The sequence below is a fragment of the Oncorhynchus gorbuscha genome, linkage group LG11 (assembly GCF_021184085.1).
Source record: "Oncorhynchus gorbuscha isolate QuinsamMale2020 ecotype Even-year linkage group LG11, OgorEven_v1.0, whole genome shotgun sequence".
Lineage (NCBI taxonomy): Eukaryota > Metazoa > Chordata > Actinopteri > Salmoniformes > Salmonidae > Oncorhynchus > Oncorhynchus gorbuscha.
This window is the reverse complement of record NC_060183.1, coordinates 23,221,085-23,233,104: the sequence shown is the minus strand read 5'-3', so window position 1 is coordinate 23,233,104 and position 12,020 is coordinate 23,221,085. Positions and strand designations below refer to the sequence as shown.

Here is a 12,020-nt window from a genome sequence, read left to right as displayed (position 1 = left end):
AATGTCGACAAAACAAAATACGCTAGACAAGGTGGGATCTTTTTGTGTCGGTAAAATTAGTCATGCGAGAAATGGTGGTGGAAACGCTTTTATGCGCAAATATTGATATAATAACCATTATACAGAAGTAAACTTGGGGTCACACTATGACTCGGGAAAGCATACCGTTTATTAGGCTACAGATGAAATAAGTTAGGAGGATGAACTTCACATGGTGGTGAAAGTGCACAGCGATGCGCTTGATGCTCCTTTCCAATCAATATTGAGGGTCTTATTCTGGTGGCATGATGATCAATGCTTGGCCTTTTATCCCCAATAAGTGTCCTTTTTGTAGATTTTAGAATATTTGCATGAAAATCTGTTGCCAATTGAATGGAAACCTAGTTAATGAAGCTAACTCCTTACCTTCTTGTTGTCGTCCAGCACGGTGTTCATGTTCTCGATCCACACCGCGTCGATGGGCCCGTCGAAGAGGATCCACTGGCGGTCGTCCGAGGTGGAGACGGCCTGCTCCCTGAAGGAGACGGCCAGCACCCCGTCTGACCACTCGTGGCTGACCGGGTCGAAGCAACCGTACAGCTGGCCCATGGTGATGGCCTTGGGGTTGATGATCCGGTAGTCGACCGCAAACTCCTCCATCAGACCAGCTGGGGGTAAAGAGGATGTCAGAGGAAGGAAACAAGTTGACCATAAAAATAGAATATAAAGTGTGTTTCAGATTTTGTAGTTGGTGCAATTTATATGTAGTTGCCAAAACTGATGCGGCTTATGGCTTGATAATGTGGACTTTCGATGTCATGAAGTTGCTGTCTGGTAGGACTGACCTTCAAACAGATCACCCAGGGCCCCAGCCAGGACTTTATAGGCAGAGGTCTTCCCACCCAGAGGGTCTCCCACGATCATGAAACCGTGACGCACCAGCATCATATCATACACCTATCAACGCGAAAGAACCAACGAGAGGAATTCTTACAGCACTGACCCTTATTCAACCACAATGTCTTCGAATAATAGGTGAGGTTGAGGCATCAGTGTCACTGAGAAGGACAGAGAAATGCTGCCATTTTGTTTTTGGATTACCTGGATGATTTTGCCGATGAACCAGGGCACAGGCTGGAGCTGGAGCTTGGTGATGTTGTTATTCAGGGCCTGCATGAGAAGATCGTAGTCTGGTTTGGGAAGGACCACCCCAGGGAAGAGATCCGATATGATACCCTATGGATACAATTCAAGCATACAGTCATGTGTGAAAGACTGAGAGATACGACAGTTTAAATGTGCACTAACAGGTGGAAAAGCTCAGAAAGCTTTGACAGAATTTGCTTCTCTGGAGAAACATAAAATTACTCAGTTTGTAATGATGACATTGGTGCATAGGTGCATAGTGTTACCTAGTGTTGATTTTTCAGTGTAACATTTCTACTGTTAATTCCGGAGTGAAATTAGCACTGTAAATGTTAAATTAACACTTATTGGAGTAAATGAACCCCAGTGTTGGTTTTAATAACAAGAGTTAAACTAAAACCACACCCACCATTATCAGATGTCCCAGCATACTCTTATTGCAGGTGTATTTTTAGAGTCAGTTAATAAGAACAAATTCTTATTTACAATGACAGCCTAGGAACAGTGGGTTAACTGCCTTGTTCAGGGGCAGAACCACAGATTTTTAGCTTGTCAGCTCGAGGATTCGATCTAGCAACCTTTTGGCTACTAGCCCAACGCTCTAACCACTAGGCTACCTGCCATATGCTACTCAAATATAAATAACATACATTTTTCTATACTAATCCAATCTGTTACTTGGACTTGTTGCACCAGTTACTGAAATGGTATTTCCAGTTAATTAAGATGCTTTAGGTAATCTCAGATCTTATTCTTCCCAAATCTGGCAGTCATTCTAAATGCTTGGTTGTAGGTGAATACAAATATTTGAGATCCCCACTCTGGCTGGATTCTAATAGGAATTACACATCACATTGCTAGTCAGCATAATGTGACTTGATGTGGCCCGTAAACAACGAGTTTGAGGCAACTGTATTAAGGTAAAACTAGGCCCTCAAAATAAGGCTTTATGAAATATGTATTGTAATACTTACATTTTAATGGTAACATATTTGCTTAGGATCTCATCTGGTAAAGGCCACAGGACTGAACATGAATGAATGTAACCACCATTTCTCTCTCACTAACAAATACAGTCATGGGTGGTAACTCATCACTCGAAAGGCACACTAGGAAATGCAAAGTGGTCATTTAACACTGAAAAGTGTGGACCCGTATGGACACTGGAACTGTGTTTAAATTGAACTCTTAGTGTTGATTTAACACTGGAGAATTTGCTGTGTGACAATGACGACATTGGTTACCTAGATAGAGAACTCATGTAAAAAAAAAAAACGAAACATAAGCAACATTACTTGAAACAGAGGCACATCCTGGGCCAGAAACTTGGCCATGTTGACGTCCATCAGTGCTCTGAGCAGCAGAACACTCTCGTTCTCCTTCGGGTACTTCAGTTTTAGGTTCCCCGCGGCAGTCAGGACTGATTTCACGGCGCGCATACCATAGTCGTAGTGATGCTGCGAGGACAGCTGCTCTGAACACAGGCGGTAGGTTGCCACAATCTTCCCGGCAAGACTGATAGGAACACCAAGAAAGTTTTTTTTTTTTGAGTCAACGTGAGAAGTTAGAGAACTATGTATGACAAGACAACCACAATAGATGAGTTATATATCGGTATGATTCATACCTGCGAGACTCGATAAAGCCCACAGAGTAAAGTGAGATCTCACCAATGAGACCATAGTCAGGCACCATCATAGCCACCGTACGGAAAAGAACCTGCAAGAGAAGATTGACAGCACCACACTCCCAATCTCATTGTTTTTCTTGCAATAAACCAAATGCAAAACTAGTTGAACTATACAATGTAAATTGTGACCGATCCCTTTTAAGTTTCAAATAACGACTGTTGATCCCATAGTCAGTGGTAGGTGTACTGTACCTTGAGGTTGTCTGGGAGCTCGGCCCTGCCTGCATAGCCAGGGTTCATGGTGATGAAGACGGAGCAGGTGGGATTGAGGGACAACTCAGTCCCCTCAAACATGAAGGTCTTCAGATCCCTGGCGATGGCCTGTTGGATACTCAGCACCTGCTGGGCCACCACAGACAGCACCTCCACTTCGATTCGGTTGAACTCGTCGAAGCAGGCCCAAGCCCCGGATTGTGCCAGTCCTTTGAAAAACTTACTCATGGCCTTGTAGTCCAGGCCGTCAGAGCAGTTGAACACCACACACTGAGAGAAGCAAAGAACAAGACATAACAAATCAAATTGTAGTGAATGAATGCAATTAAATATGATACCTGAAGACTGAACAAACTTTGGGTGAAAAGTTAAGACAGTAATGCATTAGTAGGGTTCTCGAGTGGTGCAGTGGTCTAAGGCACTGTATCTCAGTGCTTGAGGCGTCACTACAGACACCCTGGTATGAATCCAGGCTGTATTACAACCCGGTCGTGGTTGGGTGGCGCACAATTGGCCCAGCATCATCCAGGTTTGGCCGGTGTATATAAGAATGTTCTTAGCATATTAGAGACTCAACAAAGCTCCACCAACTCAAGGTCATGGAGAGAGTTCTGTTGGAAGAATGTTACATGTTTCTTCATAACACCTAAACTGAAATCAAAACAGACTGGCTCCCTACACCCTTGTTGGAGAGAATGCGGTCTATTGAGGTTGGATCACTCATATCTTTTGGACTTGCCCCACAATCTAAACTTACTGGGGAGAAATAAGATCTAACAATGGAAAAATAATGGGATTTGACATAGAACAAACATTCATTTCTTTGTACTTGGGTGAAATACCTGATAACTTACACAATAGAGAAAAGTACCTCTTGAAGGTCCTACTGGCAGCCAGTAAAAAGGCTATCACTAGGAAATGGCTACAAAAAGACCCTCCCACAGTGACACAATGGATAGACATTGTAAAAGAAATACACCACATGGAGCGTATGACCTTTGCTTTAAGGACACAAGAGGGGACAGGTCAGGAATACTGGGAAAAAAGTGATCATTTTTGTTGTTCTTTTTTAAAAACTTCACTTTCTTTCTGTTCCTATAATAAAAACAAAGTATTAAAAAAAAGAATGTTCTGAACTGACTTGCCTAGTGGAATAAAGGTTTAAAAAATACAAAATGATCATGTACCTGCTTAGCCAGAGCTTTGGCCAGATCCTTGGTGGTCTCAGTCTTGCCTGTCCCTGCAGGGCCCTCGGGGGCTCCTCCCAGGTTCAGCTTCAGGGCACCCATCAGTGTCCTATGGGAACATGTAACATGCAACCTCCAATATGACATGACTGTTCTCTTTCAGTAACTTTCAGTATCCTTATGGAATAAAGTTATGTCCAGCAACTGTACCCATGTATGTATCCTTGCATTATAACCATGGTCATTACTATGTTAGTGGTAAGTCAACCAAGTCGAGGTTACAGTTGATGACTGACCTATAGCAGCGGTCAGTGAGTGGGGTGATGACCAGACGGCCGGAGTTGCCCAGGTACTCGTAGCCGTACTTGACAGTGGTGGTGATCATACGCAGGCGCACGTCTCCGTCCTCCCAGAAGTACCTCAGCTGACTGATCCAGGAGAAGTCATTCAGGGAGGAGATGCGGTCCTCAGCCAGTTTAGCTACCACGTCCCGAGCTGGGAGAGAGAGGAGAGAGTGTGTGAGTGAGAAGAAGTGTGTGTGTGAGAGATCTGGCACCGACTTCCTCTGAGGTGAACTCAGAAGAAGAACTAATATTAAGGAAAAAGTAGGAAATACCGTGGACATCAATGACTGTGAGAGCTCCTAAGGTCATTCTGGCCCCTCCATTCAGCTTCCCACGCACCAGCTCCACAATGTCAGCTATTTGGGCATTGCTCTTATCCACATAGGCCTTAGAATGTATCAACATATACAGTACCAGTGAATAGTTTAGACACACCTACTCATTCAAGGGTTATTCTTTATTTTTTTTACTATTTTCTACGTTGTAGAATAATAGTGAAGACATCACAACTATGAAATAACACATATGGAATCATGTAGTAACCAAAAAAGTGTTAAACAAATCCAAATATATTTTATATTTGAGATTCTTCAAAGTAGCCACCCTTTGCCTTGATGACAGCTTTGCACACTCTTGGCAGTCTTTGGTCTGATGGCCAAATGTTCGATTTTTGGTTCCAACAGCTGTGTCTTTGTGAGACGCAGAGTAGGTGAACGGATGATCTCCGCATGTGTGTTTCCCACCATGAAGCATGGAGGAGGAGGTGTGATGGTGCTTTGCTGGTGACATTGCCAGTGATATATTTACATTTCAAGGTACATTTAACCAGCATGGCTACCACAGCATTCTGCAACGATATGCCATCCCATCTGGTTTGCGCTTAGTGGGACTATAATTTGTTTTTCAACAGGACAATGACCAAGTGCTGCATCAGATGACCTGTCCTCCACAATCCCCCGAACTCAACCCAATTGAGATGTTTTGGGATGAGTTGGACAGCAGAGTGAAGGAAAAGCAGCCAACAAGTGCTCAGCATTTGTGGGAACTCCTTCAAGACCGTTGGAAAAGCATTCCACATGAAGATGGTTGAGAAAATACCAAGAGTGTGCAAAGCTGTTAATTAATTAGAGGGAAGTTGAAAGACAAGGGCATTTGATCAGCAACTGGGTCAAGTAGGTGGGGCTACATTAGGTGAATAATACCACTGAATTTCTAAACACAGAGGCGCAACATCGCAAGACTTCCAGGAACGCTTGCGAAGCAGGCCAAGCAGATGTTTGTGGCTAGAGAAGTCAATGAGAGAAGTGAAACATTCTTGCTTGGGCTCAGTGGTCTAAGGCACCGCATCGCAGTGCTTGAGGTGTCACTACAGACACCCTGGTTCGATTCCAGGCTGTATCACAACCGGCCATGATTGGGAGTCCCATATGGTGGCACACAATTGGCCCAGCGTTGTCCAGGTTTGGCCGGTGTAGGCCATCATTGTAAATAAGAATTTGTTCTTAACTGACTTGCCGTGTTAAATAAAGATTCAATCTAATTTGAAAAAGTAAAAAATGTACTTAATTTTCTCAAAATCTAAAGGCACAACCTAGATTGGAGCCAATGTCTTAAGCAGTTGAACATGTTATTACTCCAACCTCATGAAAGTCACAAACTGACACGTTTTTCATTTTTGTTTAAAAAAAATTTACATCGAAGGTGTGCCTTTGATTTGACGGTCTGCACATGCGCAGTTCGACGCAAGACGACTGTTAGACCCGATGACGTGTTTCTGTGCATGAGCTTAGCTAGCCAACGTCGCCTTGACTTGCCTACAAGAGTGATCAGGGGTTTCCATAGGAGATGCAGTTTCTGCCTATCTTCATACTGTACTGTCTTTGGTAATGCTATGTATTAAGTGACTCACGTGCAGGGTATTGGTCTCGATGGCCTCAGAGACCTCACTGGTCCAGAAAATGGACGAGGCACAAATAACAACCTGACCAGGCCACTGCAACACCCACTTTTTCCTGGGGAACTGCAAAATAATTATGTGTAAAAAAAATACAAAATAATACATTTGAAGTGTAATTGTCAATAAACATTTCAATTTCAATTTTTTTTATTTTCTAAATTGTCTTTACTGTACCTCGACATACTGGTCCACTCCTTTGTGGATAACATCTCTAACACTGGTCATCATCATGCTTTCCACCTGCTGTAGCCACTTCTCCACCATGCCCTGCATGGGATCACACCACACAGTCACATCAGCGTGTGTGTGTGTGTGTGCCCAAATGCGTGTGTGTGTGTGTCCTACAATAGTACCTTAGCTTTGGCGGGGTAGAGCTTGGTGCTAAACGGCACTAACTCCTTCTCAGAGCTGATCATGCCAGTGATCTCCATGTCCTCTGTGAACTCCAACTTGGCGATGCCCTCGAAGCACTTCTTCAGGTGGGGCTGGACACGCCTCGGGTCCTTTGTCTCTGACAGGATCTCCAGCAACTCATCGTTGGACAGGAAGAAGAATCTGTGGATAAGATTCAGTCAGAGGTGAGTCCGAGATGGCAGCCTATTCCCTATGTATTGCACTATAAAGGGAATAAGGTGCTCTTTCAGACACATCCTCCGACTCATTGCATTTTGATTGGAGCATAAGCCATTCACTGTGATTGAATTGAATTGAGATGTACCAGTTAAATACTAAATCAGTTGACAGTTCTGACAGTTCTCCAAGGGCCTGACTCTTCAAGGGCTAAATGGGCTACACAACCTTAACTCACAAGTCTCCCATAGACATGAATACACACAAGATTGACGTAAATGCTAAAATACACACATTTCATGTGAGCATTAACATACAGTGGTACTTATACTGTCAAAGTATGTCAAAGTGACAGGCAATTTCAAAGAGAATGTTAATAGTTGTTAGAGTTACCTGGGGAAGAATAGTCTCTTTTTCTCCAGGTAGGTGTTGAGGCCTCTCTGGATGTCCTCCAGAAATACATTGGCCTCCTCGAGACGGCCAAGCATGTTGGCCTGGTCTGTAGCCACCAGCACGCGCGTGTCCTTCATCTGAACACACACATACAGGGTATTGGTCAAGATAAGGAAATCCCCACACACATATAGGCACACACACACACAGTGATTTTGGGGGGTGTGTGTGTGTGTCTCACCGCCTCAGCGATGATATCTTTCCAGTATCGGTCCACGATGGCAAACTTGCGTCCCTCCTCAGGCATCTGGGCGATGATGTCCTCAGAGCTGAAGATGGGCTCCAGGTAGAGCCAGGTAGCTTGACACTTCAACATGGAGTCCAAGATGTCCTGCATCATCAGCAACTTCTCCTCCCATTGCTGAGAACGGGGAGAGAAGGGAAAATAGAGATTTGAGATTGAAGTGAAAAGGATAAAGAAAGTGAGAGGTAAGAGAAAGAAGAAAGAGAGAGTGAGAAAAACAGAAAGATTTAAAAACCCTTAGAATGAATGTACAATACGAACGTACATTACAGGAGAACATTGGCTAGTATCAATTTCATGGCCATGAATGATCTCAACTGGGATGTCACCCAATCCAGTATACCAGAGATGACAGGTGGCAGTGTGATGATCCTACCTTACAGTCAGCCTCTATGGGCTTGATGAAGGGTGACCCTCGCATGGTCTGGGTCTTGATGACGTGGTCGTCTAGGAGCACTTGGATGTCGTCCACTGCAGATACAATACTCGTACCCTACACTCGCACACACACACACACACACATGCGGAATAAGAGATGGCTTCTTTCCACACCCAACATCACACAGCACACATCAAACTGAACCAGTCTGGCCTATTAAAGGCCCAGTGCTGTAAAAACATGATTTTCCTGTGTTTTATATACAGTATCAGCCAAAAGTCTGGACACAGCTACTCATTCAAGGGTTTTTCTTAATTTGTACTATTTTCTATATTGTAGAATAATAGTGAAGACATCAAAACTATGAAATAACATATATGGAATCATGTAGTAACCAAAAAAAGTGTTCAATATTTGAAATTCTTTAAAGTAGCCAGCCTTTGCCTTGATGAAAGGTTTGCACACTCTTGGTATTCTCTCAAACACCTTGTCATGACTTTTCCTTCTGAGTGAGGATCACAGAGAGCCCCCCCACCCCCTCTCCCACCAGAGAGGAAGGGGGGGCGGTTTTATGATTTTAACAACCTATCGTAAACTTTCTCTCTCTTGCCTTTGCAGTATTGAGAATGGAATGTCTGAGTGTTAGAATAGAGACTTTGCAGTACTTTAACATCAAAAGATTGGATATTGAAACAATATTTCTAACATAAACCATGTAGGGAATGGTTGGTGGGGATCGAAACAATAATCAAGTCATATAATTTAGCATTTTGTGATGTCATTACGGATGGTATAGCAAGATAACTGTATCTTTAAGAGCTTTCACAATGTAGTTTTGCATCTAAATGTTGTAAAACTTATATGATTAAATATGAAACTAGTTGTGAAAAGATTAAATGTGATTTTGGCCTTCTAGATGAGAATTTGTTTTCATGTAATCTTTTGCCGAGTCAGTGACCACGCCCATGTGAGCACAGACATTGTGGCAACGTGATGGAACCGCCCTCCAAGGCGTAAAAGGACTGCTAACGAAATTTACAACAGACCAGTATATGTGCAGCGCGAGCTGAATACGTTGAAATGGTTGCAATTTAAATACAGACCAGCGTGACCGACAGCGTGAGCTGAATGTTACGAAATGGTTAAGACCCCCTGAAACTCGACGAGTGAAGAAGGCAAAGACTATACCAAACATTCTCAGTCTGCAGCTGTGTAATGTAATGTAGACTAGAACTTTGACAAAAGACACGAGAAAGATCCCATCAAGCAACCATTGGAACGTCTGAAGGATCCATTCTAACAAACGAACTCTTCCAGAACAAAACAGCCTACTACAACTTCACTTTGACAAGGTAGAGGTGGTACAGAGAAGATAGCCCTATTTGGTAAAAGACCAAGTCCATTTTATGGCAAGAACAGCTCAAATAAGCAAAGAGAAAACACAGTCCATCATTACTTTAAGACATGGTCAGTCAATCCAGGAAAATTTGAAGAACTTTCAAAACTTTCTTCAAGCGCAGTCGCAAAAACTATCAAAAGCTATGATGAAACTGGCAAGGACCACCACGGAAAAGGAAGACCCAGAGTTACCTCTGCTGCAGAGGATAACTTCATTAGAGTTACCAGCCTCAGAAATGGCAGCCCAAACAAGGCACACCTGTTAATTGACATGCATTCCAGGTGACTGCCTCATGAAGCTGGTTGAGAGAATGCCAAGAGTGTGCAAAGCTGTCATCAAGGCAAAGGGTTGGCTACTTTGAAGAATAGATTTTGATTTGTTTAACACTTTTTTGGTTACTACATGATTCCATATGTGTTATTTCATCGTTTTGATGTCTTCACTATTATTCTACAATGTAAAAAAAAAAGTTAAAATAAAGAAAACCCCTTTTGACTGGTACTGTATATTTCCACACTATGAGGTTGGAATAATACTGAACAATTGTGTAAATTATGATAATGGCCATTTAGTGTAAGAGCTGTTTGTTTTGGTGGGAATTTTGGCCTACCTGATGACATCACCAGGTGGTAAATTAGTTAATAAACCAATAAGAGTGTTCCAAAACTGTGTGCCTATAACAACATCTCCTTTTCAGTTTACCCCCCACACCAGTGCCAGAGAGTCCTTGCTTGAGAAATTGTTCTTGCTAAGAAGCTATGTGAAAACAATCACAATAATGTACTTAATTGTTACCCAGAAATAATTTGATATTGAGATACAAATGGCTGCATTGGGCCTTTAAGAAAGTTGATCCTGTCTAGGGTGTAATAGTATCTAATATTGGCATACTTGGTTACTTTTTAATAATTTATAAGTCCAGATGACAAATTCTGTAATTAGTTAATACTGTGTGTGTGTGTGTGTGTGTGTGTGTGTGTGTGTGTGTGTGTGTGTGTGTGTGTGTGTGTGTGTGTGTGTGTGTGTGTGTGTGTGTGTGTGTGTGTGTGTGTGTGTGTGTGTGTGTGTGTGTGTGTGTGTGTGTGTGTGTGCGTGTGTGTGTGTGCATTTGCGTGCCTGCTGCTGCTTACCGTGTCTCTGTAGGCAGTGAAGGCAAAGCACAGCTCAGACCATTCAGTCTTCATTTTCTCCATGGCCTTCTCCAGAGAGTACTCCTTACTGGCAGACGCCCCTATCTCCTCAAGCCTGAGAGTTGAGGAAGGAAAAGTCAGACACAGCTTCACATTGTACAGCAAATCACAACCTAACACATTTATGGAAAAGAGCAGAAACCCACTGAAAATGGTATTATCACTCGGGCTGGGACAATACCAGTATCGCAATATTCTTTCCATAGCAAAAATGAAAACACGAAGCAGACCATACTCTTTGGTCCTTTATAAACCTGCTCTATGTAAAATATTGTGTGCTATAGCTTGGAAAATATATTAAAGGTGACTCTGGATGACAACATAATGATGTTTGTTTCCAATATTAGGGCTGGTTTCCTAAAGAGGCTAAATCTTCTTTGTGTTTTGTTTCCTTGCCATGGTATTAACGAGGAAGGTGCTACTGGTAAAACACTATGCCACATTGAACGTTATTATGGTAATAAACCACCAATACAGTCCCTGTTTCTCACCAACAATTATTCGGATTTCAGTTCCCTCCTATCTATCCCAATGCTAAGGCAGAGTGTAGTGTAGGAATGATGGGTACTTACTTGTCGGAGAACTTGGACAGGCCCAGCTCCACCATGTTAAACAGTGAGGTGTCCACATCTGGCTTGACATCGAAGCCCACGATGGTGCTGATCTGAAAACAGGACACAGAGAAGCATCAATTATTCATCTCAGCTTCATGGATCACAGGTATGCCGGACTCACTGGCCATCTTATCTGAGGTTGAACTGTCTGGTACTGATAAGAGTTGTACTTTGGTACTGACTGTTAATGATAATAACGTTTTTTTTTAATAACAAAATATGACCCATTTTCAGACTAACTCCAATTTTAGGACAAGCTGACAATGTTTTGTAATGTGTTATCATACATAAATCCTTAAAAACACATTATATTCTGTCTCCTGGTTCAGTGTTGGTGCTCTGCTCCAGAGCTCCAGAGAGGGAGGGTTAGGGTACTGACTCTCTCCCAGTGACGGTCCTTGATGCCAGGATTACAGATGGTGGTGAGGATGGGCAGGTGCTGCTTGAATTTGTCAATCTTGATCTTGAAGCTGTCGGCCACGCGGCGCGGCCCTGACAGGTCGGAGAAGGACTTGGTCAGCTTGTACATGGTCCTCCACATAGTGACCAGCTCTTCTGAGATCTTCTCAGCATTCAGGTGGAGGAAGGGACCTGGAAAGTGAGGCGCAAGATGAGAAAGTACACAAACAAGTAAGCAAACAAACAATCATTTCGG

The 12,020-nt window shown here is 42.9% G+C and overlaps 1 protein-coding gene across 2 annotated transcripts in view; it reads right to left on the bottom strand.

The window, feature by feature from the left end:
• The window catches only part of dnah3 (dynein axonemal heavy chain 3), a 49,488-nt gene that overhangs the window by 21,533 nt on the left and 15,935 nt on the right, over positions 1-12,020 (bottom strand). For both annotated transcript variants that reach the window (XM_046368982.1, XM_046368983.1), the window contains exons 18-35: positions 11,745-11,956; positions 11,324-11,415; positions 10,692-10,806; positions 8,160-8,276; positions 7,721-7,900; positions 7,480-7,616; positions 6,870-7,071; positions 6,691-6,783; positions 6,469-6,579; positions 4,832-4,946; positions 4,512-4,710; positions 4,216-4,324; positions 3,008-3,298; positions 2,753-2,844; positions 2,421-2,640; positions 1,081-1,215; positions 825-936; positions 406-647 (exon numbers count right to left, since the gene is read on the bottom strand). In XM_046368982.1, the coding sequence (XP_046224938.1) occupies positions 406-647; positions 825-936; positions 1,081-1,215; positions 2,421-2,640; positions 2,753-2,844; positions 3,008-3,298; positions 4,216-4,324; positions 4,512-4,710; positions 4,832-4,946; positions 6,469-6,579; positions 6,691-6,783; positions 6,870-7,071; positions 7,480-7,616; positions 7,721-7,900; positions 8,160-8,276; positions 10,692-10,806; positions 11,324-11,415; positions 11,745-11,956 (2,774 nt within the window). The remainder of the gene's footprint in view (positions 1-405; positions 648-824; positions 937-1,080; positions 1,216-2,420; positions 2,641-2,752; positions 2,845-3,007; positions 3,299-4,215; positions 4,325-4,511; positions 4,711-4,831; positions 4,947-6,468; positions 6,580-6,690; positions 6,784-6,869; positions 7,072-7,479; positions 7,617-7,720; positions 7,901-8,159; positions 8,277-10,691; positions 10,807-11,323; positions 11,416-11,744; positions 11,957-12,020) is intronic.